Source organism: Myxocyprinus asiaticus, chromosome 34, assembly GCF_019703515.2.
Source record: "Myxocyprinus asiaticus isolate MX2 ecotype Aquarium Trade chromosome 34, UBuf_Myxa_2, whole genome shotgun sequence".
Taxonomy (NCBI): Eukaryota; Metazoa; Chordata; class Actinopteri; order Cypriniformes; family Catostomidae; genus Myxocyprinus; species Myxocyprinus asiaticus.
The window spans coordinates 4,756,849-4,778,826 of NC_059377.1; the positions used below are offsets into that span (position 1 = coordinate 4,756,849).

At 38.9% G+C, this 21,978-nt stretch overlaps 1 protein-coding gene across 2 annotated transcripts in view; it reads left to right on the plus strand.

Annotated features, from left to right (window-relative positions):
- LOC127425690 (receptor-type tyrosine-protein phosphatase U-like) overlaps nt 1-21,978 on the plus strand; it is a 477,304-nt gene that overhangs the window by 415,303 nt on the left and 40,023 nt on the right. Inside the window, exons 20-24 of one of the 2 annotated variants that reach the window (XM_051671910.1) lie at nt 1,365-1,382; nt 8,037-8,073; nt 14,907-15,004; nt 16,180-16,296; nt 16,488-16,642. In XM_051671910.1, the coding sequence (XP_051527870.1) occupies nt 1,365-1,382; nt 8,037-8,073; nt 14,907-15,004; nt 16,180-16,296; nt 16,488-16,642 (425 nt within the window). The remainder of the gene's footprint in view (nt 1-1,364; nt 1,383-8,036; nt 8,074-14,906; nt 15,005-16,179; nt 16,297-16,487; nt 16,643-21,978) is intronic. The other variant, XM_051671912.1, reaches the window with a different exon arrangement.

Genomic DNA, 21,978 nt, shown 5'->3' on the forward strand with positions numbered 1-21,978 from the left:
CACACTTCTGTTGTTGTTTTTGCATTTACAAAATGTTAGTTGTTGAACAAAATTGTTCCTTTTAAGCCCATGTCATGTTAATAATTTGCATATTGTTAGGCCTCTGCAGTTCAAGGTAATATTAATGAATTTCAATGCTTGATTTTAAGGACATTTTGGTTACTTTTGTACAGTAACAAGTTTGGTACTGTGTTGGGCCAACATTTGAAGCAAAACCAGTTGAGAACCACTGGACCAGTGAAATTGAGCAATCAAAAACTCTGCAGTTTAGCTTTCTCAAAAAGTCAGACTAAAATATGGGTGTTTTGTCAAAGCATAATTTTGAGAGGTGTGTATTTCTACTCAAGAGTGTGGCTATAGCTTGTGCTTGTGAAATGATCAGTGCTTGTGAAGTGATCAGTGCTTGTGAAATGAGCAATTTGCTGTACTTGTTGCAGTTAGACTTTAATTACTTTCACTGTTTGCGTTCTGTTTGAATCACAGGTGTAGGATGATGAAAAAAAAATCTGATAATAGGAGTGCTTATACTAAAATACAAGACATCATGTCACTCTGCCTTCATAAAAACCAGACACCTTGGTTTTCTGTCCTCTTGTGAGATGTGAGGTAGTGTTTAAGGTTAACAGTTTTGGCATGTTCACCTTAAGATCACTACACAAATGTAGTAACTCAACATTTAAAATGCCTTTACTTAGTTTCAATGGTGTAGATTTGGCGGGGGGGGGGTTGTACTTGATTGTTTTGATTATCCCCCTAGAATTTATGCCCCTGCTTAGTTTAATTGAAGGAAAAGTGGATATCTACATTAAATATGAACGAAGAGCTAAAGTATTTTATAACTGGAGATTTAGCACTAAACGGACTCAATATATTTTAAATAAAAGGCTCTGTCCAAAATCTAGTAAGCGTGTCTGCGTTATGTACTATTTTTATGGTTATTAGAGTAACATGTTGTTAGCTTAGCAACATGCTAACACCAAACTCTTATTGAAATCAGTTATGAATTAGGTTTTCTGTGCACTTCAGGTAAAGAGCACTATTTATACAGTATGTTGCACAGAGAGTGTTCTAAAGCAGCCATTTGTGATGCTCCATTTCAGATAGGATGCCTATTTAGACAGTAGACAACGAGGCAACACACTAGAGTTTGGTACAGAGCCAACGTGTGTAGGTCAAAGCACGACGGCTTATGTGAACAGCAGTTAGTTAAAGCTCAGTGTGCATTCTCTCTTGCAGGTGCTCTGTTAAGCCTTAATTTCCTTACTGTTTTCTCTAATCATCTTAATTAGCTTCTCTTTTATCTTTCTTCTTCCACCCATGTCTCTGTCTCTCTCTCCTCCCTCGTAACCATTTGGATCTCTTAGATTCGGATAAACAGGGAAGTAAGTATTCTTCTCTTCTCTTACTGTCATCTGTCCATCACTCATTTCTTCACGCTTATCATGGCTCTTTGCTCACACCTTTTCTTTCCTAAACCATTTTCTGTGTCTGTTCCTTGAGTTTATTTTAACTTTGCTTGCTCTCATTGCATCACTGTGGTTATTTGTAAGCCACAGCCTTGCAAATAACATAATGCTTTAAAGATCCCATGAAATGGTTTGACAAATGTAATTGTCTTACCTGTGTTGACTTATTATTCCTATTATAACCAGAAGTTAATTACAGCCAATAGTCTATAGTTTACATCACGATTATGTGCCAGATGAGTCAGTTTTCCAGGAAGGGGAATACTATATTTTAAATGAGTATTTTAGCTAAAAGTTTTTTTTTTGTTTTTTTTTTGTTGTTTTTTTTTAGTACGGTAGCATAGACTATAGATGGCCTCAAAGCTAACTTGGACTGAAAGCAACAAAAACTCCAATTTTGATTTCATGGGGTTTTTAAAATCGTTTTCATGGCTTCTGGAATCCATATTACACTTTGGATTTTAGTCATTGATTAAAACATATCTTAACTGGAAAGTTTCTGTTCAGACTGTGTTATAAACTGTTGGGTGTGATCTGATTTCAAATTAATTAGTTACTGTAATCTAATTACTTATTAAGTAAAAAAAAAAAGTGGTGTAATGCATTACATTCAAAATGTATTAGAAATATACACACCATCACATTTAATTAAGCAATACAGTCTAATAGGCTGTGTTATATTGTGAATATACTGAAGTAATGGGTAAAGGGTGTTGTTGGTGCCATATTGTGCTTTGAGCGTCTAACTGATTTTTTAAATGCTAATTCATAATAAAAAAGGACTACAACTATAAGCTGTAAACTTCTTAAAGGAATGAAGGGCTTTATTGTTTGAGAATAGCTTCATATGAGACTTGACTTAACCTATTTAATCAGAATAAAAAAAATAAATAAATAAAAAAACATTGGGACACATACCTTCATTAGCTAGGATTATGAATGCATTTTTGGCTTTATTAGCTCAAATAATGTTTAGAGGTTGACCGATAGTGGATTTTTCCGATACTGATAAGGTGGTGGTGAAAAAGGCCGGTAACCGATTAATCGGCTGATAGTTTTATTTTTTGAATGTTAAAAAGTTTTCTTAGAATGTCCTTACTATGACGGGCACAGACAAAGAGTCTACAAGAGTCCAAAATGAATAAAATCCCAGATGCAGTTAATTGTGCAACAAAAATCCTAATAATAACCAAAATGAAGATTTGGTGCATAAAACAGGACTTTAAACTATTAGCAAGCCCAAAATACAACGGGGACTCTTATTTTTCAGTGTCTGTGCTTCCAGCTCACACAAACACATAAGGGAAACAAAGCATGCACTCTTGCAGTCATCTACAATGCATTACAATAGAAACACTATAAAGATAAGAGTGTCATACAGTATGCTGACAAGGCACATTTCCATATACAGTTGTCAAATTTTAGAACACTTGATTATGTAATAAAAATAACAAAATATGCATTGAAGTGAGGATAAAAATATGGATGAACATTGTCAGTGATTAGAGATTTTGATACAGCAAATCCCCACGAGGTGTGAGTGATTGTTTTTATTTCACCTCTAGAGGCCGATGTTATACTGTAGACCCAGGCCGTTCTAACTGTAGAATCCTTCAGCTACGAGCACAGAGGAATAAAAATGAAATATCGGCATTTATTTTTTGCAGTTAACCGATAGTTCCAAAAATCGACTATCAGCACAGATTAATCGGTAAAACCAATATGTCAGTCTGCCTCTAGTTTGGTTTTACCTTCAGAACACACCCTCATCAGACTCATTATTTCTTTAGGTGTCTTCATTTTCTGGCAAACAAAAGGAAAGTAAAAAATCTTAATGATTGAATATGTTCAGTAGGTTGAAATATTCAGCATTGCAGCTACATCTCAAGGCAACCCACAGATAAAGTTGAACAGCCAGGAGGTCTTATAATTCTCTACATCTTTTATTTAGACATTCTTTCTTCTTCTGAAAGAGTTTTGTCTTCTCTTCGTTTCTTTGGGTTTGTCCTTGTCATGTCCACTGCTTTTTTGCTGCCTGTCGTTTCTGATGTTTCTCTGTGTTGAAAAAATGAATCGCTATATCAGTCTGCCTGCAGTGGTCAAGGCTGTTTTAAGAATCTGACCATGGCTCTCAAATTCATCCTGGAAACTTTTTCTAATGTTCTATCAGACACAGTGCCTGTAGAATTATTCAGACCCCTTAGTTCAATGTAATCATATAGAATGGAGCCATAGTGTGTTTACCTGAGATTATTTGACACTCATCAAAACTTAATACTCTGTGAAGTCAAAGGTAAAAAATAATATAACAAATAATTTATATTAAATGAAATAAGAATAAACGTGTTTATTTAATGCTGTTACCAAATTTGTTTACCCCTTATGAAAATTAACCATGGTTTTACTGTAGTAGTATTGTAGTAAACATGACTGTTGTAACGATGACTAATTTTGTGTTTACTGAGGTTTTACAACAAATACAATGTTAAACTATGGTTACTGTAGTAAAGCCATAGTAAATTGTCGTAAGAGAATGTCATTCTAATTACAAATATAACTATCAGGTGATATTATTGAATTCTGCAAACAGAACTGAATGCAGAATTAAATAATATCCACCGATGGTTATATATCTCAATATTTTCTTCTTTAAATAGCTTCAGTGTAGTTAGCTACTTTTTGTTAGTAGCTAGTAGTGTATCTAACATTTTATTTTTTTTTTTTTTCAAAAGATTGGCTTGACTGTTGTTTAACTACTTTAATTTATGAGTAGCTTGTAGCTTTGGAAGCTAAAGTTTCAGTCCCACTTTATATTAGGTGTCTTTAACTACAATGTATTAACATTAAAATATATGCAATAACATTTATTTATTGTGTAGCTACATGTTGTTCTGCAAAATTCTCACAAGATCCACATTTGCTGCTACTGAAGTTGAGGTACGAGTAGGAGTAGGGTTAGGGTTTAGGGTTTAGGTTAAGGGTTGGGGTAGGGGTAGGGTTAGGTTTAGAATTAGTTGTAAGGTTAACAAATGTAACAAAATGCAGGTACTTTACTTGAATGTACAATGCAAAGACATATTTACATAATAAGTCAGTTGTAGCAAATGCTTAAGTAGTTAGGCTTAAAGACGCCTAATATAAAGTGGGTCCAAAGTTTTAAAGTTGCTTCACCTATACTGTTGTTCTCACAACCCTGAATGTAGCTTACAATGCTTCAGTGTAAGGTTTGTGTTTAGTTTAACACTTTTTGTGTGTTATTTTATATTATATTATGATTTAATTTGAATTACTTTAATAAGGTTGACTTTGACATTAAAGAGTTTTTTATTTTTTTATTTATTTTTATGACTGGTTCAGTTAAATACATCTTGGTTCAATGTAAAACATTATCAATTATATAAAAGTCCACGGGGGAGCACTGTACAAAAGCTTTTCAATACTGCACAATCAACACTGACATAACCTCTGAGAATAAAACACACACACACACACAGAGAGAGAGAGAGAGAGAGAGAGAGAGAGTTTGAGTTTGAGTTGTACAGTGTGGGCAAGTGAACAGATTAATTTTTCAAAATCACATAAATGTTTATCGTAGCTATAGAGCAGTCCTGATCAGCATAATATTATGCATACACAATCTGTTGGATTCCTGACTAGAGCAAGACGTTTGCACTTGTTAAAGATCAACATGTTCTCAGATACTTTTTACTGCTGAATTTAAATAAGCCTGTAAAAATGGTCACACAAGTCCATTATAATACGTCACATCTAGATTTGTCATTACTTAGTGTGAATAACTCCAGATGCTGTTTTTCTGTCATTATCTCAGGAAAGCACTGCTCCCTCTTTGAACGAGCGCTATGACTGAAAGGGTGAGCGCTGTCTACTGCTATTGTATTTTAGCATTTCTACCACGTCAAGATGGGCAGAAGAAAACAATAGTTCCAGTGCCATGCAACAATTCGCTCATATAATTCTTTTTTTCCACTTCGAAACATATGAGATGCATTAATATTCATGTAATCTAAATAATAAGATCGCTTGTTAAAAAAAAACAACTTCAGAATCGATATTTTTATGTGAGGGTTGATATTCTTGACACCACATAAGTGTCGGAAGTATTGATACTTTAGTATCGATCCCCTATCCCTACAGTCTACATAAGCAGCTACCTTCTAAGAGACCATCCAATCATGGAACCTCAAGTGACTGATTTTAAATGCTCTAAATAGGCAACTCTGTGCACCACGCAAATAGCGCTGTTCACGTGAAGCACATGAGACTCAACTTTCAATTGATTCCAGTAGAGTTTGACATTAGCATGTTGCTAATCTAACTGCCTGATGTAGAGCGCAACAGTCTGTTTTGGGAAGTAAAAAATCCTATTCATTTTTTTCCTAAGTGGAATTCATTATTAACGGTAACTTATAAACATTTAAAAACAAGCCTGCTGTAAGCTCCAAGGTTGTTAATTGATGGTATATGCCTCTGTTGAAGCCATCATTCTGCGTTATTTCAACTTCATTCTTTATAAATCATGTTTAATAGTAGGGTTGGGCATTGATAAAGATTTCCTGATTTAATTCCGATTCACAAGCTCTCGATTCGGTTTGCATTTTGATTTGATTCAATATCGATTCATATGGGTATATTTCAGTTATAATGTCCCTTTAACTTACACAGGAAATACATTTTCTAAACAACTTTTACTTTCAACACGTAGTGAAAGTATCTCGCTGCTGAATAGTCCACCTCTATACTACACAATTACTGGTGAGTGAAATGTAAACATTTATCAGCCAGTTGCCAAATATAAACATTTTAGTCACAAGTAAAAAATTTGGTTGCTAATGCAAGTGATTTCCTCTCATTGTAGTTAAGGGTTGCGCCAGGATTTTGGTTGCACGTAGAGTAAAAGATGGTTCTTGGGATTTAACAATCAATATAGAAATCATTCAAATGAAGATCACGCTGCATCTGAACATTTTTATTTTCACCCACTATTTAATAGTGGTATTCCTGGTGAAGAACTACTGGCGAAGAGCTCTGCAGGAATTGTCTACTCCAGTGATGTATTGTGAATGAAATAATCAAATCGGTCTCTCGACACTCGCAAAGTATTTATATATTTGGGAATATAATGAAGGCGTTTTAGCTGAAATGCACTGCCCAGTTACATATTTTGACGTTTATGTACCTTTGTCTTTTTGTCCAATTTTCAAATACTTTTTTGTTCAAATTAAAGTTTGAAATGGTGCGATTCACCTCAGAGCTGGTTTGTTTGGTTTATGGCTTAGAGCTCTTTTATAAATGGCTAAGTTCAGGCATGAAACTCTGAGTGGCGCAAGCAAATAGGTTCTTCGTTATCTGTTAGCTAGTCGTTTACATGTGATATGTCAAGCCAATTAGCTCACATGGTGTAAGCTGATAGGTCCTTTGACATGTAATCGGGTAGGCAATCAACTTGCATACCCTCACTTTACCTAACATTTAAATTTGCTCATTTTGCAAGTAAACCGGTTTCACTGCAGCACGCTGCGAGAGTTTTCTCCTCCTCCCCAGCTCCCGATGTCTAGATCTGCTACATGGGGATTGTATTCATGTCTAATTGTGCAGCAGCAGCATGTCAACGTGCTTAACTCAGTATGTCTGTGCATGTTCTAGCAATAGCAAGTCTCTGTACCTGCTTTGCAGCAGCAGTTTAGCAGAACTAGTCCACCAAGACCAATATCCTATCAATATGTCACCCACATTAACATGCTAAATCTTTTCGAGAGTTGTCATGACTGAAATTATTTTATTAAATCTCTATGGAGAAAAATTATTGGGTAATATATTTCCGGAACCAAGATGGTAGAAAAACTGGGTGGGCACTGTTGCGCTCTATCCAAATAAGTATAACAATGCAGAGCATGCCTCTATGTCAGGAGCATGCCAATGATGTTCCCTAGGCTCACTAGGTTTTTGAACACAGCCATTGTCATACACTTTAGAATTTCCCCTTTTGTGGCACCCTGGTCTGTGTCAGGTCTGGTGTTTACAGTATTAGATCACAGCTGATCTGTCTAAGACCAGGTTTCTATGATGTCCCATGCTCTTATATGTGACATTTCATATTTTGCATTTTGTGTTTGGCATTTTGAATGCAACATTCAGATGTGTTTGAACATAGAGATTGATAACATTTCTAAGATTACGTGTGAGCAAATTCAAATCTAAAAGCTTAAAAAAAGCTCAATATAACATGGTGGTAAACATGGTACTACATATGAATGTGTGCTTGTTTTATCAAATGTCAAATAGAAACACTTTCATTTTTGAGATACTATTAACTTACAGAAAATGCATTGGTGAGAAAGTTTATTCTTGCTTTGGATGGTATTGATAGTAAAACATTATTTACACACTGTAAATGGGATAATATGTCAAAATACTGTATAGTATGTTCATTTTCTGATCATTTCATGCAGTTAATAGCATAACACTGATTGATAGCACTGCATGTTATATGCTAGCAAAATGCAAACAGTATTGTTAAAAGATATCTCTGTTCCTCTCTTCCTGTCTCAGGGTTACCAGCGCTCCAACCATTTCATCGCCACACAAGGTGAGTCTATATTCTCTATGTAACACATCTTACATATGTAACACATGTTTGTCCTGTGCATGTGGTAAAATCACAATAATGTACATTGCTTATGCCTATCATGGCTTATTGCTTTTTCTCGTGGTGCTGGATGGTTTTATATTACAGAGGAAATTGTTTGTCTTGGGTATAAAAGTATGTTTTTTAGTATACACTGATGAACCAAACATTATGACCACCTGCCTAATATGCTGTTGGTCCTCCACGTGCCGACAAAACTGCACCGACCAGCCAAGGCATAGACTCTACAAGACCCCTGAAGGTGTCCTGTGGTATCTGGCACCAAGACATTAGCAGCAGATCCTTCAAGTCCTGTAAGTTGCAAGGTGGAGCAGCTGTGGATCGGACTTAATGGTCCAGCACATCCCACAGATGCTCAATTGGATTGAGACTGGGTAATTTGGAGGTCAGGGCAAAACCTTGAACTCTTCATTATGTTCCTCAAACCATTCCCAAACAATGTGAGCAGTGTGGCAGGTTGCATTATCCTGCTGAAAGAGGCCACTGCTATCAGGGAATGCCATTGCCATGAAGAGGTGTACCTAGCTGCAACGATGTTTAGGTAGGTGGCACATGTCAAATTGACGTCCACATGAATGGCCGCACCCAGGGTTTCCCAGCAGAACATTTCCCAGAGTATCACACTCCCTCCACAGGCTTGTTGTCTAAGTGCATTATGGTGCCATCACTTCCCCAGGTAAATGGCGCACATGTACACAACCATCCATGTGATGTAAAGAAAACGGGACTCATCGGACCAGACGACCTTCTTCCACTGCTCCAAGGTCCAGTTCCGACGCTCGCGTGCCCATTGTAGGCACTTTCGACGTTGAACAGGGGTCATCACGGACCCTCTGACTGGTCTGTGTGTTGTGACACATTCCTCCCATAACCATCACACCCAACACTCTGTTGCCAGTTTGTGGTTTGTCCCTCCTTGGACCACTGTCGGTAGGTACTCACCTCTGCTGACCGGGAGCACCCCACAACCCTTGCCGTCATCTGGCCATAACAATTTGGCCCTTGTCAAAGTCGCTCAGGTCTTTACTTCTGCCCATTTCTCCTGCATTCAACACATTGACTAAGATAGCTGATTGTTTGTTTATCATCTAGTCTTCCCAGACCTTGATATGTGGCCTTGTAAGGAGATGATCAATGTTATTTTCTTCACCTGTGAGTGGTCATAATTTTTTGGCTCATCGGTGTAGTTGAATATTGCTTTGAGAGAAAAGGGTGATCCATCTAGAATTACTTTTTCAAGCAAGTCCATGCTGCCACAATCAGCTAGTACCACTTTTATTAATATTGTTACTTTATACAACAGTTAGGTCTTGTCCTTAAATCTGATTGGAAAAGTGGTGTTCCAAGAGTGCTGATATTTAGTTTTACAGCACTGGGACACTTCACTGTTTGCATTACACATCTCATTTCATCTTCTGTGTCTCATGTCAGTCACAAACACACTGATGAACACAAATTGCCTCCACACACAAACACACACCCCAAATTGCTGTGCTTTGTTTGAGCAGGTGTGTGGGGTGTTTGCCGGGCTCATAGTGTATCCAGGAGTTTAGGGTCTCAGATCACACCTGTCTGTAATCCCACATCTTAACATCCCTGCATATACATTACATGTCCTCATAAGTCAGTAAGCTTGTCTCCAAATTCACTCTCAATTCTGCAGCTGTAATCACACCCCAAACTTTCATAATGATAACATCTTGATTTTTGTAGTGCAGAACTCACTGCCACGATGCTAGGGTGTTGTGGGTGGTTGTCAGGGCATTGCTTTGTGGTTGATTTGCCGTTACTAAGGTGTTTTTAGCATTTTTATTGTGTTGAAATGTCACAAGGGTGCTCCTGATGGTTGACAGGACATTGCTGCAGTACATGGTTGCTAAGGTGATGTGAGGGTTTAAGCATGTTGCTATGCTATTGCTAGGGTGTTCTTTATGGTTGACAGGGCTTTGCAATGCTGTTGCTTAGATGCTCTGTTTTTAGCATGCTGCTATGCTGTTGCTAGGGTGTTCTTTGTGGTTGTCGTGCAGTTCGTAAGGCGTTCTGAGTGTTCGGCACATTGCTATGCTGTTGCTGGGGTGTTCTCGGTGGTTGCCACGACATTTCTATGCAGTCGGTAAGGTGTTCTGAGTATTTAAGCATGTTCTTATGCTGTTTAGGGTGTCCTTGGTGGTTGCCAGGGCATTGTTATGTGGTTGCTAAGGTGTTCTGAGTGTTTTTAGCACATTGCTATGCTATTTGTTGGGTGTTTTTTTGGTGGTTCCCACATGGTTCTTATGCAGTTGATAAAGTGTTCTGAGTGTTTTTAGCATGTTGCTAGGCTGTTACTTGTGTGTTCTTGGTGATTGCCAGGGCATTCTATGTAGTTGGTAATGTGTTCTGAGTGTTTTAGCATGTTGCTGGTCTGTTGCCAGGGTGTTCTTGGTGTTTTTTGCACATTACTGGGCTGTTACTAGGGTGTTTTTGGTGGTTACCAGGGCGCTGATATGCAGTTGGTAATGTGTTCTGAGTGTTTTTTAGCATTTAGCATTTTAGAATTTTGCTATGCTGTTGCTAGAGTGCTCTTTGTGGTTGACAGGGCATTGCAATGCTGTTGGTAAGGTGTTCTGAGTGTTTTAGCATATTGCTATGCTGTTGCTTGGGTGTACTTGGTGGTTGCCATGACATTTCTATGCACTCAGTAAGGTGTTCTAAGTGTTTTTAGCAAGTTGCTATGCTCTTGGTGGTTACCGGGGCATTTCTGTGTAGTTGGCTAGGTGTTTTTAGTGTTTAAGCAAGTTGCTGTGCTGTTGTGAGGGTGCTCTTGGTGATATCCAGGGAATTGCAATGCAGTTGGTTAGGTGTTGTAGGTGTTTTAGCACATTGCTACATGCTGTTGCTTGGGTCTTCTTGGTGGTTTGGTGTTCTAAGTGTTTTTTTAGCATGTTGCTATGCTGTTGCTAGTGTGTTCTTGGTAGTTTCCAGGGTGTTGCTATGCAGTTGGTAAGGTGTTATGGGTGTTTTTTATTACATTGCAATGTGGTCTGTTTGTGTGTTCTAGATGTTTGCTTGCGTGTTGCTAGATTGTTGCTCAATCTTGCTCAACCTCAATCTCTATGGCCACGTACACACTACAACTAAATATGGTTGTCACTTCACCTTTTAGTGCCTAATCCTGTTCTGTACACACACAGTTTGGTCATTTTCATGTAATAACAACCGCATTTTCATAAATTCTATGTAGTGTGTACAGAACCGAACAGAACAACTAGTTGTTAATGATATGTGTCTGTCTTCTCCTGGTACAAATCACACAAACAAAGGTATGTGTCTTCATTCCAGTCTCTCTCCACTGTAGTTTCTCTCATCAGCCCTGCAGTCTCAGGGTGACTCGTACATTACAGACATGAGAGAGCGTGCATGCTGTTTAGTATACACATGGCGACTCTGTCGAAGGCAGCTTACTAAACACTGCCGCTTGTTAGTCATTGCAATTGTGCAAAGTAACTCCTTAATTCCGTATACAGATGGAATGAAAATTCAGGAGATTCACTCCTGCATTTCAATGCAGTTTTCACTCCCGAAACTTTGTAGTGTGTACATGGCCTATCTTATTCTGGTCTCTAGATACAGCCCAGGTCCCTCCTTCAATGTAAGTCTATAGGATTTTTTCAAGGCGTATTTGTTGTTTGCTCGGAAAACAAAGCAGTGGTTCTCGTCTGTCATCGGTGCTTTGATTAACCTGCTAAATGTGTTATACTGCTGTCAGCTGAGATATGACATGTCAGTACTCTCACAAACAGTCATCTGTAAAGGAGACACCCTCCACCTTCCTTTTAAACCTCTGAAACATTCTCATTTAAATGTTTATGATGAATAAGCTTAGCTTTACTCGGATGATTATAGCTATAAAGCAGAACAGATAAGTATAAATGTTCATGGCAGTAGCCACAGGCGATCATGGGGGAGCAGCACAGAAAATGAGGCACCTGTTGTTTGAAGTGCTGGCTGTGATTATTTAAACAGGTGGAGGAGATAACAGACTCGTAGCCTAAGGCAGAGCATTCACTGCAGAGCAGCTCTCCTTTACAGTTCTGAATGCTACTTGAATGTGTGTTTGTGTTTGTGCATGCTATGCGTGTGTGGTGGTGTGTAGGTCAGAGACAAAAAGAGAACAGAGACAGACATCCCTTGATGTCTCCGTCTTTGTCATTCATACTAAATACTTCATTGGTGATATTTGCTAAAGGCTGGGTTACATTACACGACTATTTAAATATAAATAGATTCTAAACATACTAGGTACCTCACACTAACCAGCTATGTAAATGGCTACAGATAAAAACTGGAAATTACACACTAAAATCTCACATGGAAACACGCGCTCTCCCATTCTAGGAGACACATGACAGATGTAAACAACATACTGGACCTGGCTAGCACAGAAGAGTAGTGAATCAGCCCACCTGCAATTTGAGGCTAAAATTGGTGTTAAAATTGTTGTGTAATCTATTTTTCAAAATAAAAATTCTCTCTCAGATTACTGTTGTGGGATTTTAGCAAACAATAACATATGATATGCATTTTTTCTCCAACAAAATAGTTTTTGTGATAGAGTTCAGAGTGTCGGCTACTAATATGTGTAGTTTTTTACAATTTTCAATAAAAAAAAGAGGAATTGTTGAATTGCTGTAAGCAAACATTGCAGTTCTGCTATACTGGGTCTCTGAGGCTTAATAAAGTATCACTCATATTATTGCTCATACTAAGGGTAAGAGAACAAACCACTAACTCCAATAATTAAATATTGGTGAATAACCTGTTGTAAGGGGGTTCGGTGGAAAGGAGGAGGCGAGAACCAGCTTGACAACTTAAATAATAATTTAATAAATAACTTAAACAAACACACAACCAAAAACCACACAGTACAGCTGTCTGCAATTCTCTCTCTGTCGAACTGTCGTCCCCGGCCGCCTTTATCCCTCGCACGCCCCATCAGGCTGATTGGGGACCGGGTGTGTCTCATTCCAGCCCGGCCCCGCCCCCTCTGCTCTACACTTCTCCCGACGTTGCCTCAGGCCGGGGAGCCCCCGGCATGACGTACATCCCCCGCCCTTCCTCGACCTGGGAGGAGACATGAGGGGAAAAACAACAAAAAATGGCGAGGGAAAGGCCAACACGGAGCGACAGAGAGAGAGAGAGGAGAGAGAGAAAAAAAGAAACTCACTGGTTCTCTGATGCGCCGTCGCGTGGTCCTCAATCACTACTCCACCCTCTCAGGCGGACTGCAGCCGCTTCTCCCCGGGCGGACCGGAGTCAGACCTCCGACCCCCAGCGAACAGAATGCCCCTCCGCGTTCCCGGCGTCCCGTGGGGACACTCCTCCGCCCCTGGCAGCGGCCCTACCACTCCAGGTGGTCGGGGAGTCGCTTCCCTCCTCCCCCCGCAGACGGCGGTCTTCTCTCGACCCCTCCGCATTCCCGGGGGACGGCAGAGCACTCCTCCGCCCCAGCAGCGGCTCCCTCGTTCCAGGCAGTCGGGGAGTCCCGTCCCCACTCGCCTCGCGGACGGCGGCCGTTCCCCGCGTCTGGGTGGTCGGGCTACTCCGTCCCCCGTCGGATGGCAGCGGCGCTCCCCTGGGTGGACGGCAGTGTCGAGGACTCTGCGACGGGAATCCCTCCTCCTTCCCGGGTTTCGGCACCAGTGTAAGGGGGTTCGGTGGAAAGGAGGAGGCGAGAACCAGCTTGACAACTTATATAATAATTTAATAAACAACTTAAATAAACACACAACCAAAAACCACACAGTACAGCTGTCTGCAATTCTCTCTCTCTCGAACTGTCGTCCCCGGCCGCCTTTATCCCTCGCGCTCCCCATCAGGCTGATTGGAGACCGGGTGTGTCTCATTCCAGCCCGGCCCCGCCCTCCTCGGCTCTACACCTGTCCTTCACCGTTTGTGTTATGGACATAAATGAGACCTCAAACCGTGTGGCTTTTTGAGTAAAAATATGCTATTACTTCCATCCACACTGAGACAGTGTTTTTCGCTGTGAAAACTTTTCGAAGATGCTCTCCCAAGTGGATACATTTGAAAATGTTGTCTTTGCATTGTAGAGTGGACAGGGGAAATGGAGATATCTGAAATCGATGAGGTATTTGTTGTCATGTGACACAGTGATTCATTCAACTTAAAACAATCAAGATGGCGGCCCATGTTGTAGTGGTGTTGTTGTGGCTGTTATTTACTTTGATAGCATTGTTAAAGATAAATGTAACTTTGTACAACCTTTACAATGCATTCCTTTCAAGACGATGGGAAGTTTACTCGGAATTGCTGTCCGGCGACCAGTGTTGGGTGTAACGCATTACTAAGTTCTTAATTACTGTAATTAAATTACTTTATCATTGAAAAAAGTACATTTTAATTATTAAAAATTTTATTTAATTACAGTTACTTCTAATGAAATTGTGTTATACTTTATAGACTATAGAACAATTCTATATAAAACAATAGTGAAATGTAACATCTAATGTTAAAATGTATGTTTTCTAATTTAACGCTGCCCCCTTAAATTCTTTGGCCAGTTCGTGAATAATTTATTTTATTTTATATGATTTATTTGAAAGAATTTAAAGAACAGTTTCATGTCTATCCTTGTATTTTTCATCTGGTCGAGGTATGCAATCCTCAGCGATGTCTTGACCCTGTATTTCACAACAACTCCTCTCTTTATCCTCTGCTCGAATCATTCACTCCCACCACAAACCTCATGACTCGCTGTCTCTCTCTCCCTGCAGGGCCCAAGCAGGACATGATCTATGACTTCTGGCGCATGGTTTGGCAGGAGAACTGCTACAGCATTGTGATGATCACTAAATTGGTGGAGGTGGGGAGAGTGAGTAGAATAACTCTACCTCTGCCTGTAGCCCCTCCACCCACTAATGGACTCCATCCATTACTAAACACTGACCACTGAAGTTCAACTCGCCATTACTGAAGACAAACTTTACCAAGGCATCCCATTAGCCAAAGAACATTCTGTCTGAGGATTATATTTATCGATTTGGCTGTATTGCATTTGATTTTGTGCCAGCTTTCTGGAAAGATGTAATTTGGTGGAAACCAAAGTTCCGATCAAAATGTCATGGTCATTAAATTTAAGGAATAGTTAAATTCATGTCATTCCAAACCCAACCTGGTCTCATAGTTACTATACCTATATTTTTGCTAAATTATTTTCACGCGGCACATTGTTTGTATTGCAGCAGCTTTCTGGTGAAATGAACACTAGAGGCGCAACAACAACAGTGACTTTTTTTCACTTTCACACAAATCACGAGTAAAACAGCAGATTATTAGTTCAGAAATACGTTTTGCTTTGTTCCTCACACAGTGCTATCTTAACACTTTTACTATAACGCATGACTTGTAAGGCAATACATTTTAATGTTTGCATCACATAACATCTACAGTTACAAGCTTGTTCAAGTGTGATTAAATTGATTAGTAGCTCAACTGATGCAAAGGACCGGGATTCGAGTTCTGAAGAGCACAAGTCAACACGTGAGCCAAATGTGTCATAGACGCACCACAAAATGACACGATTGTTTCAGCAATTGTGTTTTTCATCTCACATTTGCTTTTCTGACACTATTGCTTAGGTTTAAGGTTTAGGTTAAGGAGGTCAGTTTTGTTGATTTAAAACCTAATAACTTTAAAAAGCTTATCTGTTTGGGAAAGCATTTTAGCACAACACAGTGGACATTTCACCTCGGAACTGCCGCAATACGTGTAATGAACCACGTAATATCATTTTGCAAAAATGTTGGATCATGCTGATACTTTTACTATTGTAACTGATGTAAAATGAGTGCATGTCGACAAAAAGGTTTTGTGTTGCAGTCCTCAAATATAAAAATTTTAGTGTACATATAATAGATTGTGGTAATTATTTTCCCCTTCAAACATTCTCATAACAGTTATGGTAATTGATTTGTATAACTCTTGAAGTGCTTGATTGTTATTGTAGCTGTTGTGTATTAATTGTGTGTGTGTGTTTATTTTTTCTAGATGAAGTGTTGTAAATACTGGCCTGATGACAGCGAGCTGTATGGAGACATTAAAATCACTCTACTGAAAACAGAAACTCTGGCAGAATACACCGTACGCACCTTTGCCATGGAGCGGGTAAGAGCGCCAACACATTTCAGAATAACATTTTATGAAACATCCGCCCCCTCGGGATGGCAACTGTATTGCGTACATGCTCTCTGTCCAACTGTTATTTACTCTTAAGTATGGTGGAGAGTTTATAATGCTTTCGAATGTCATATCATGATTTTAATTGAAATAGTTGTTGTTTATTTGTGCCTCATCAGCGGGGTTACCCAGCCAAACATGAGGTCTGCCAGTTCCACTTTACATCCTGGCCTGAGCACGGCATCCCGTACCATGCCACAGGACTGCTGGCCTTCCTCCGGCGGGTCAAAGCCTCCACACCACCTGACGCTGGGCCAGTGGTCGTCCACTGCAGGTAGCAATACATTGCTTCCTGACTGCACCATCTTCATGTTTATAGCCAAAACATTGCACTAGTGTTAGCCCTTTAAATGCAGCTAATAAGATTTGGTACAGACACTTAAGATTAGGAACAGTAGATTTTGAATAATTTTTAGTTAATACAATGTAATAAATGTTATTATTAGCATGTTACTACAATGTAGTAGATGCTTTATTACTATAATTATGCTGAGGAAATTTTTCTAAAACTCAGATGAACAATGTTTTGTAAATTAAGCATTCTAATATTGGTAAATAAATGTTTATACATTATGAATACATTTTAAAGGCACCAAAGAGAACAAAATGAGAGAACAAAAAAGATTGAACTAGGACATATTGAGACAGTTTCATAGAAAGCAAGCAGTTAAGGATATAACAACAAAAAAAAAAAACAATTACTTGTCATAACATTTTTGCAGACAAATTCAATTGAATAATTAAATCTTATTCAAGGTTTTATTTCTTTCGTAACATCTGACAATCTGTTGAACTACTGTAACAAACTGTTACTTAGCACAAAATTCTCTTTCTAATAAGCTACATTTAAATTGTCTCCTTAAAAACTCCAGACCATTTCCCAAGAGATTTTAAAATTTCAAAGATGCCAAATTTCAAGATGTGAGTATTCAACGTGAACTCATGAGAATTTGTATGTTGCCTGTTCTTACGTAAAGTTTGGTTCTAGCAAACATACATTTGTTTACATTTGCATAGATACCAAAACGTACAATACTGACGTATTGACAGCATCTAAAACATTATAATTTTACATATTAACACCTTTAGAAATGTAAAACTTTTTATGAATACTGATTAAACTGATGAAAATAGAATTTATGCAGTTAATCAGTTGATTTCATTGCATTTATAATCAATGAGAGTAGTTCAGTGTTCAATGCCATCACATTTATTTAACGAAGTTGATGCATTTACCTAATATAACATTATAATGTTTAATTGTTTTTGCTACCCTATACAAAGTTTTAAAGGATTATATCACTTTAACCAAGACTAAACTTTAACATTTTAAAATAAATTTAAATTATTTAATAATTTAATCATTCATTAAGCATTTGATTTTTATTTTATTTGCCATGGGACACAAAAAGATTTTCCAGAATATGGCAAAAAATAAAATAAACAAAACAACACAAAAAAAAACAAAAAAAGCACCATAAAAACAACCATAAAACTAATCTTATTACTCGTTAACTATAATCCAAATCTTCAGATATCTTTATGCAGGGAATAGACCAAAATTCAAGCCTTTTATTCAACGATCTCCATCTCCATCCGCCAAGTGCCCGCTGAACTGTCAGCCCGCATTGATTTTGTTTTAATTCGAAAATTGCTGCCTTAACAAGCATTATGACACAGGTTGTACAGCAGTGATGTTGAAAGCTCACTGGTTCTCACGTGTCTCGTGACCGATTGTGATATGCCGTGTTCCATAATGTATTAATTAGAATTCAATTTGACAGCGCCTTCACTGAGTGTAGAAGGAGAAGATTTTTAGCAGGTAAAGTTGCAGTAAGCAATTTTTTCATGGAAAGTTACACAAAAATGTTCCTACTCCCTTAAAGATATTAATGAAATAAGTGTCCTGAGATATCTTATGCCTGAGATGTCTCTGTGACAGCTGTAGACTTTGTAAACAACAAACAAAAATGTGTCCGCAGACCACGGGCATTGACGCTTTTCACCTGTCAGTAATTTTGCTCATTCCCAGAGTGTTATATTTGAAGAGGAATAATTGAGGCTATGATTAATAAGGGACCTGGGTAGCTCAGCAAGTAAAGACGCTGACTACCACCCCTGGAGTCGCAAGTTCAAATCCAGGATGTGCTGAGTGAATCCAGCCAGGCTTCCTAAGCAAACAATTGGCCCGGTTGCTAGGGTGGGTAGAGTCATGTTGGGTTAACCTCCTTGTGGTCGCCATAATGTGGTTCTTGCTCTCGGTGGGGCACGTGTTGAGTCGTGCGTGGATGCCGCGGAGAATAGAGTGAAGCCTCCACACACGCTAGGTCTCCGCGGTAACGTGCTCAACAAGCCATGTGATAAGAAGCACGGATTAAAAAAGGAATAATGTGTCAGTTGAGGGCACTATTGTGCCACTGTTGAATTTGACAGCCACAGGAACAAACAATGCTGCTCTTTTGCTCAGTTTTGGTCTCATAATTATCTTTGGGAGGGTTTTGGAATGAGTGGGCATGGCTAATTCAATGGCTCAGTCACATGAAAGCTTCATAATGCTAAAATCGATTACAGCACCTTTAATAACTTAAATTTCCCTCTATACCTCACACAAAGCTGTTGTATGCCATCAGGGAGCACATCGAATGCAGCACATCATCGTTTGGACTACTTTTCTACTGAATTTTGCCAAATTAATGTGATAAATATTATCTGTCTGTTAGGTTTATTATATTAAGAAATGGTTATGGTTAGGGGTACAGTGGGATTAGTGGCTCTAAAATAATTATAAATTACTATATTGCAACAAAAATCATTGTCACATTAATCTGCTTGTTTTACGATTTTATATTTTTGAAAAGTGGTTATGGATAAGGGAAGGGTTAAGGGATCTAAAATATCTATAAAATAGTCACAAAAAAAATTACACATTTTTATTTAGGATAAATAAATAATTGATTAAAATATATTCATAATGGATTTGGGGATTTAAATATATGTATAATGGCTTCATAAATGCATTTCTGAAGCTGTTAATACGTAAAATTTTTTTTAATGCTGTCAGAACATCCATACTGCACGTTGTGGCAGATATCCAAACATACAAATATGTACATTTAAAGGTTACAAATAAAACCTTCAAATAGTCACGTTGTGAGGAGGCAGGCGAGGAATTAGGATCTAAATTCAGCTTTTAAATGGAAACCAAAGATAAACAAAGTACTCAGAATAAAATGAAATAAAACACGGGAAACCAGGCACAGAACATAACATGTGAAGACTGACAAAGAAATCAGGGGAAACAAGGGCTTAAATACAAATGGGCAAACAAGGAAATGAGGAACACCTGGGGAAAACAATCAGGGGAAAACCAATTATGGAAAGAAACTACAAAGGACTACAAAATTAACAGGAAACAGGAACGGGGAACTAAACAAGAATTTCAAAATAGAAGTCTAAGCAAAAACACAGGGAATATGTGACAGACTGTGGTCGTGGGCATGGGCGGAGACTCGGGAACGACCTCTGTGGTCGTGGGCATGGGCGGAGACTCGGGAACGACCTCTGTGGTCGTGGGCATGGGAAGAAACTTGGGAACAGAAACTTTTCTTCTCCTTCTCCTCCGGATGGCCAAAGTTGACAACGCTGGCTCTGGGACAGACGAGGCTTCCAGCTCATTGGCCATGGCAGGCGTGGGCGTAGGCTCGTTGGCCGTGGCAGGCGTGGGCGCAGACTTTTTGAGGTAGGGTCTTCATGGACCTACGCACCGACATCAGTGGCAGATCATACAACTTGGACACAGGGGCCGTGGAAGGCTTCCAGACAGGGAGCCGAAGACGAAGGTTTTGGCCCCGGGTTCCTGCCATAATCCACTGTATAATGGGAACCGCAAAGTTCCAGGACCTTCTCCACATCTTCACAGAGCGTCCAGTGAGGATCAGCCGGAGGCATCAGTTCCCTCAGTGCACTATTCAGACCGGCCCGTAAGAAAACCACCAGAGAGCGGTCTGGATAGTGCACTTAATTTGCCAGCTTTTAATGGAAACCAAAGATAAACAAAGTACTCAGAATAGAATAAAATGAAACGAAGCGAGGCGAAGCGAGGCGAGGCGAGGCGAGGCGAGGCGAGGCACAGAACGTAACACGTGAAGACTGAAACCAGAAACCAGGGGAAATAAGGGCTTAAATACAAATGGGCAAACAAGGAAACAAGGAACACCTGGGGAAAACAATCAGGGGAAAACCAATCATGAAAAGAAACTACAAAGGACTACAAAATTAACAGGAAACAGTAACGGGGAACTAAACAAGAATTTCAAAATAGAAGTCTAAGCAAAAACACAGGGAATGCGTGACACACGTATATGTGATCAGGCTGGAATATTAGATTTGCACATTTCTAGAAAAGCTGTTTTGAGTCCAGGTTTGCATTTAATAAGATATTTTGTCAATAATTAGCTGGATTGGTTTTGATATTAGAGCATCATTAAAAGTGTTAAATAATGTGCCTCATTCAGGCCTTCTGTATATACTTTTCATAGTACTGGGGCCAACATGTGTTCATTAATCAAATGTTGGAAAGCCATCAGAGGTCCCAAACTTCATTGAAATAATGGTGGGTTTCACACTAATAATTGGTACATCTTAGAATTGTCACTCATTAAAATATGTGGACTTGTGGAAGTTTACTGAAGTCATGCAGTTTTAATTAAACTTATTTATAGTCATGAAATCAAAATTGACCCTAGTTACTTTCTTAATACACACTCCTGGTCTTATTGTGCACGATTCAGTAAAAGAAAAGAAAATTGCTTGAAATGATTTTGCTCTGCCTCTGAAACTACTTTCCTTATCAGATGATGTCACCATAGGCACCTATGTTTTAATGAATAAGTGCAGGTGCTGTTTCAGAAGGGGAGTGTTTTAGTTCATAATTGTCCATAAATGTCCAGTGTGTAACAGGCACTTTTCACAATCCAGTCAGTTCTGATGGAGAAAATCAAATCTTGCCCTGTGTTTTTTCAGTTGTTCTGTTTCACTCTGAAATATGCCACATCACAGAAGTGTAATGGGTTGTGAATGCTGTTTTATGTTGATTTAATTAGATTACATGCTTTCACTGTTTCTTAATTCTAAATATCAGTGCTTTGGTCCAGTAACACATGTTTGGATATGACCTTATATCAAGGAGTGCATAATTATTAGGCAGCTTCATTACCTCAGGTGAAATGGGGCGAAAAAGAAATTTAACTGACACTGAAAAGTCAAAAATTAAAATGCCTTTCAGACAGATGCAACACTCTTGAAATAGCTAAACTATTGAGGCGTGACCACCGGACAATCAAAAGTTTTGTTGCGAATTGTCAGCTGGGGCGCGAAAAACGCATGGAGAAGAAAAGGTGCAAATTAACTGCAAAAGACTTGAGCAGAATTAAACGTGAAGCTACCAGGAACCCATTATCCTCCAGTGCTACCATATTCCAGAACTGCAACCTACCTGGAGTGTCCAGAAGTACACGGTGTCAAGTGCTCAGAGACACGGCCAAGGTCAAGAAGGTTGAAACACGACCACCACTGAATAAGATTCACAAGTTGAAGTGTCAAGATTGGGCA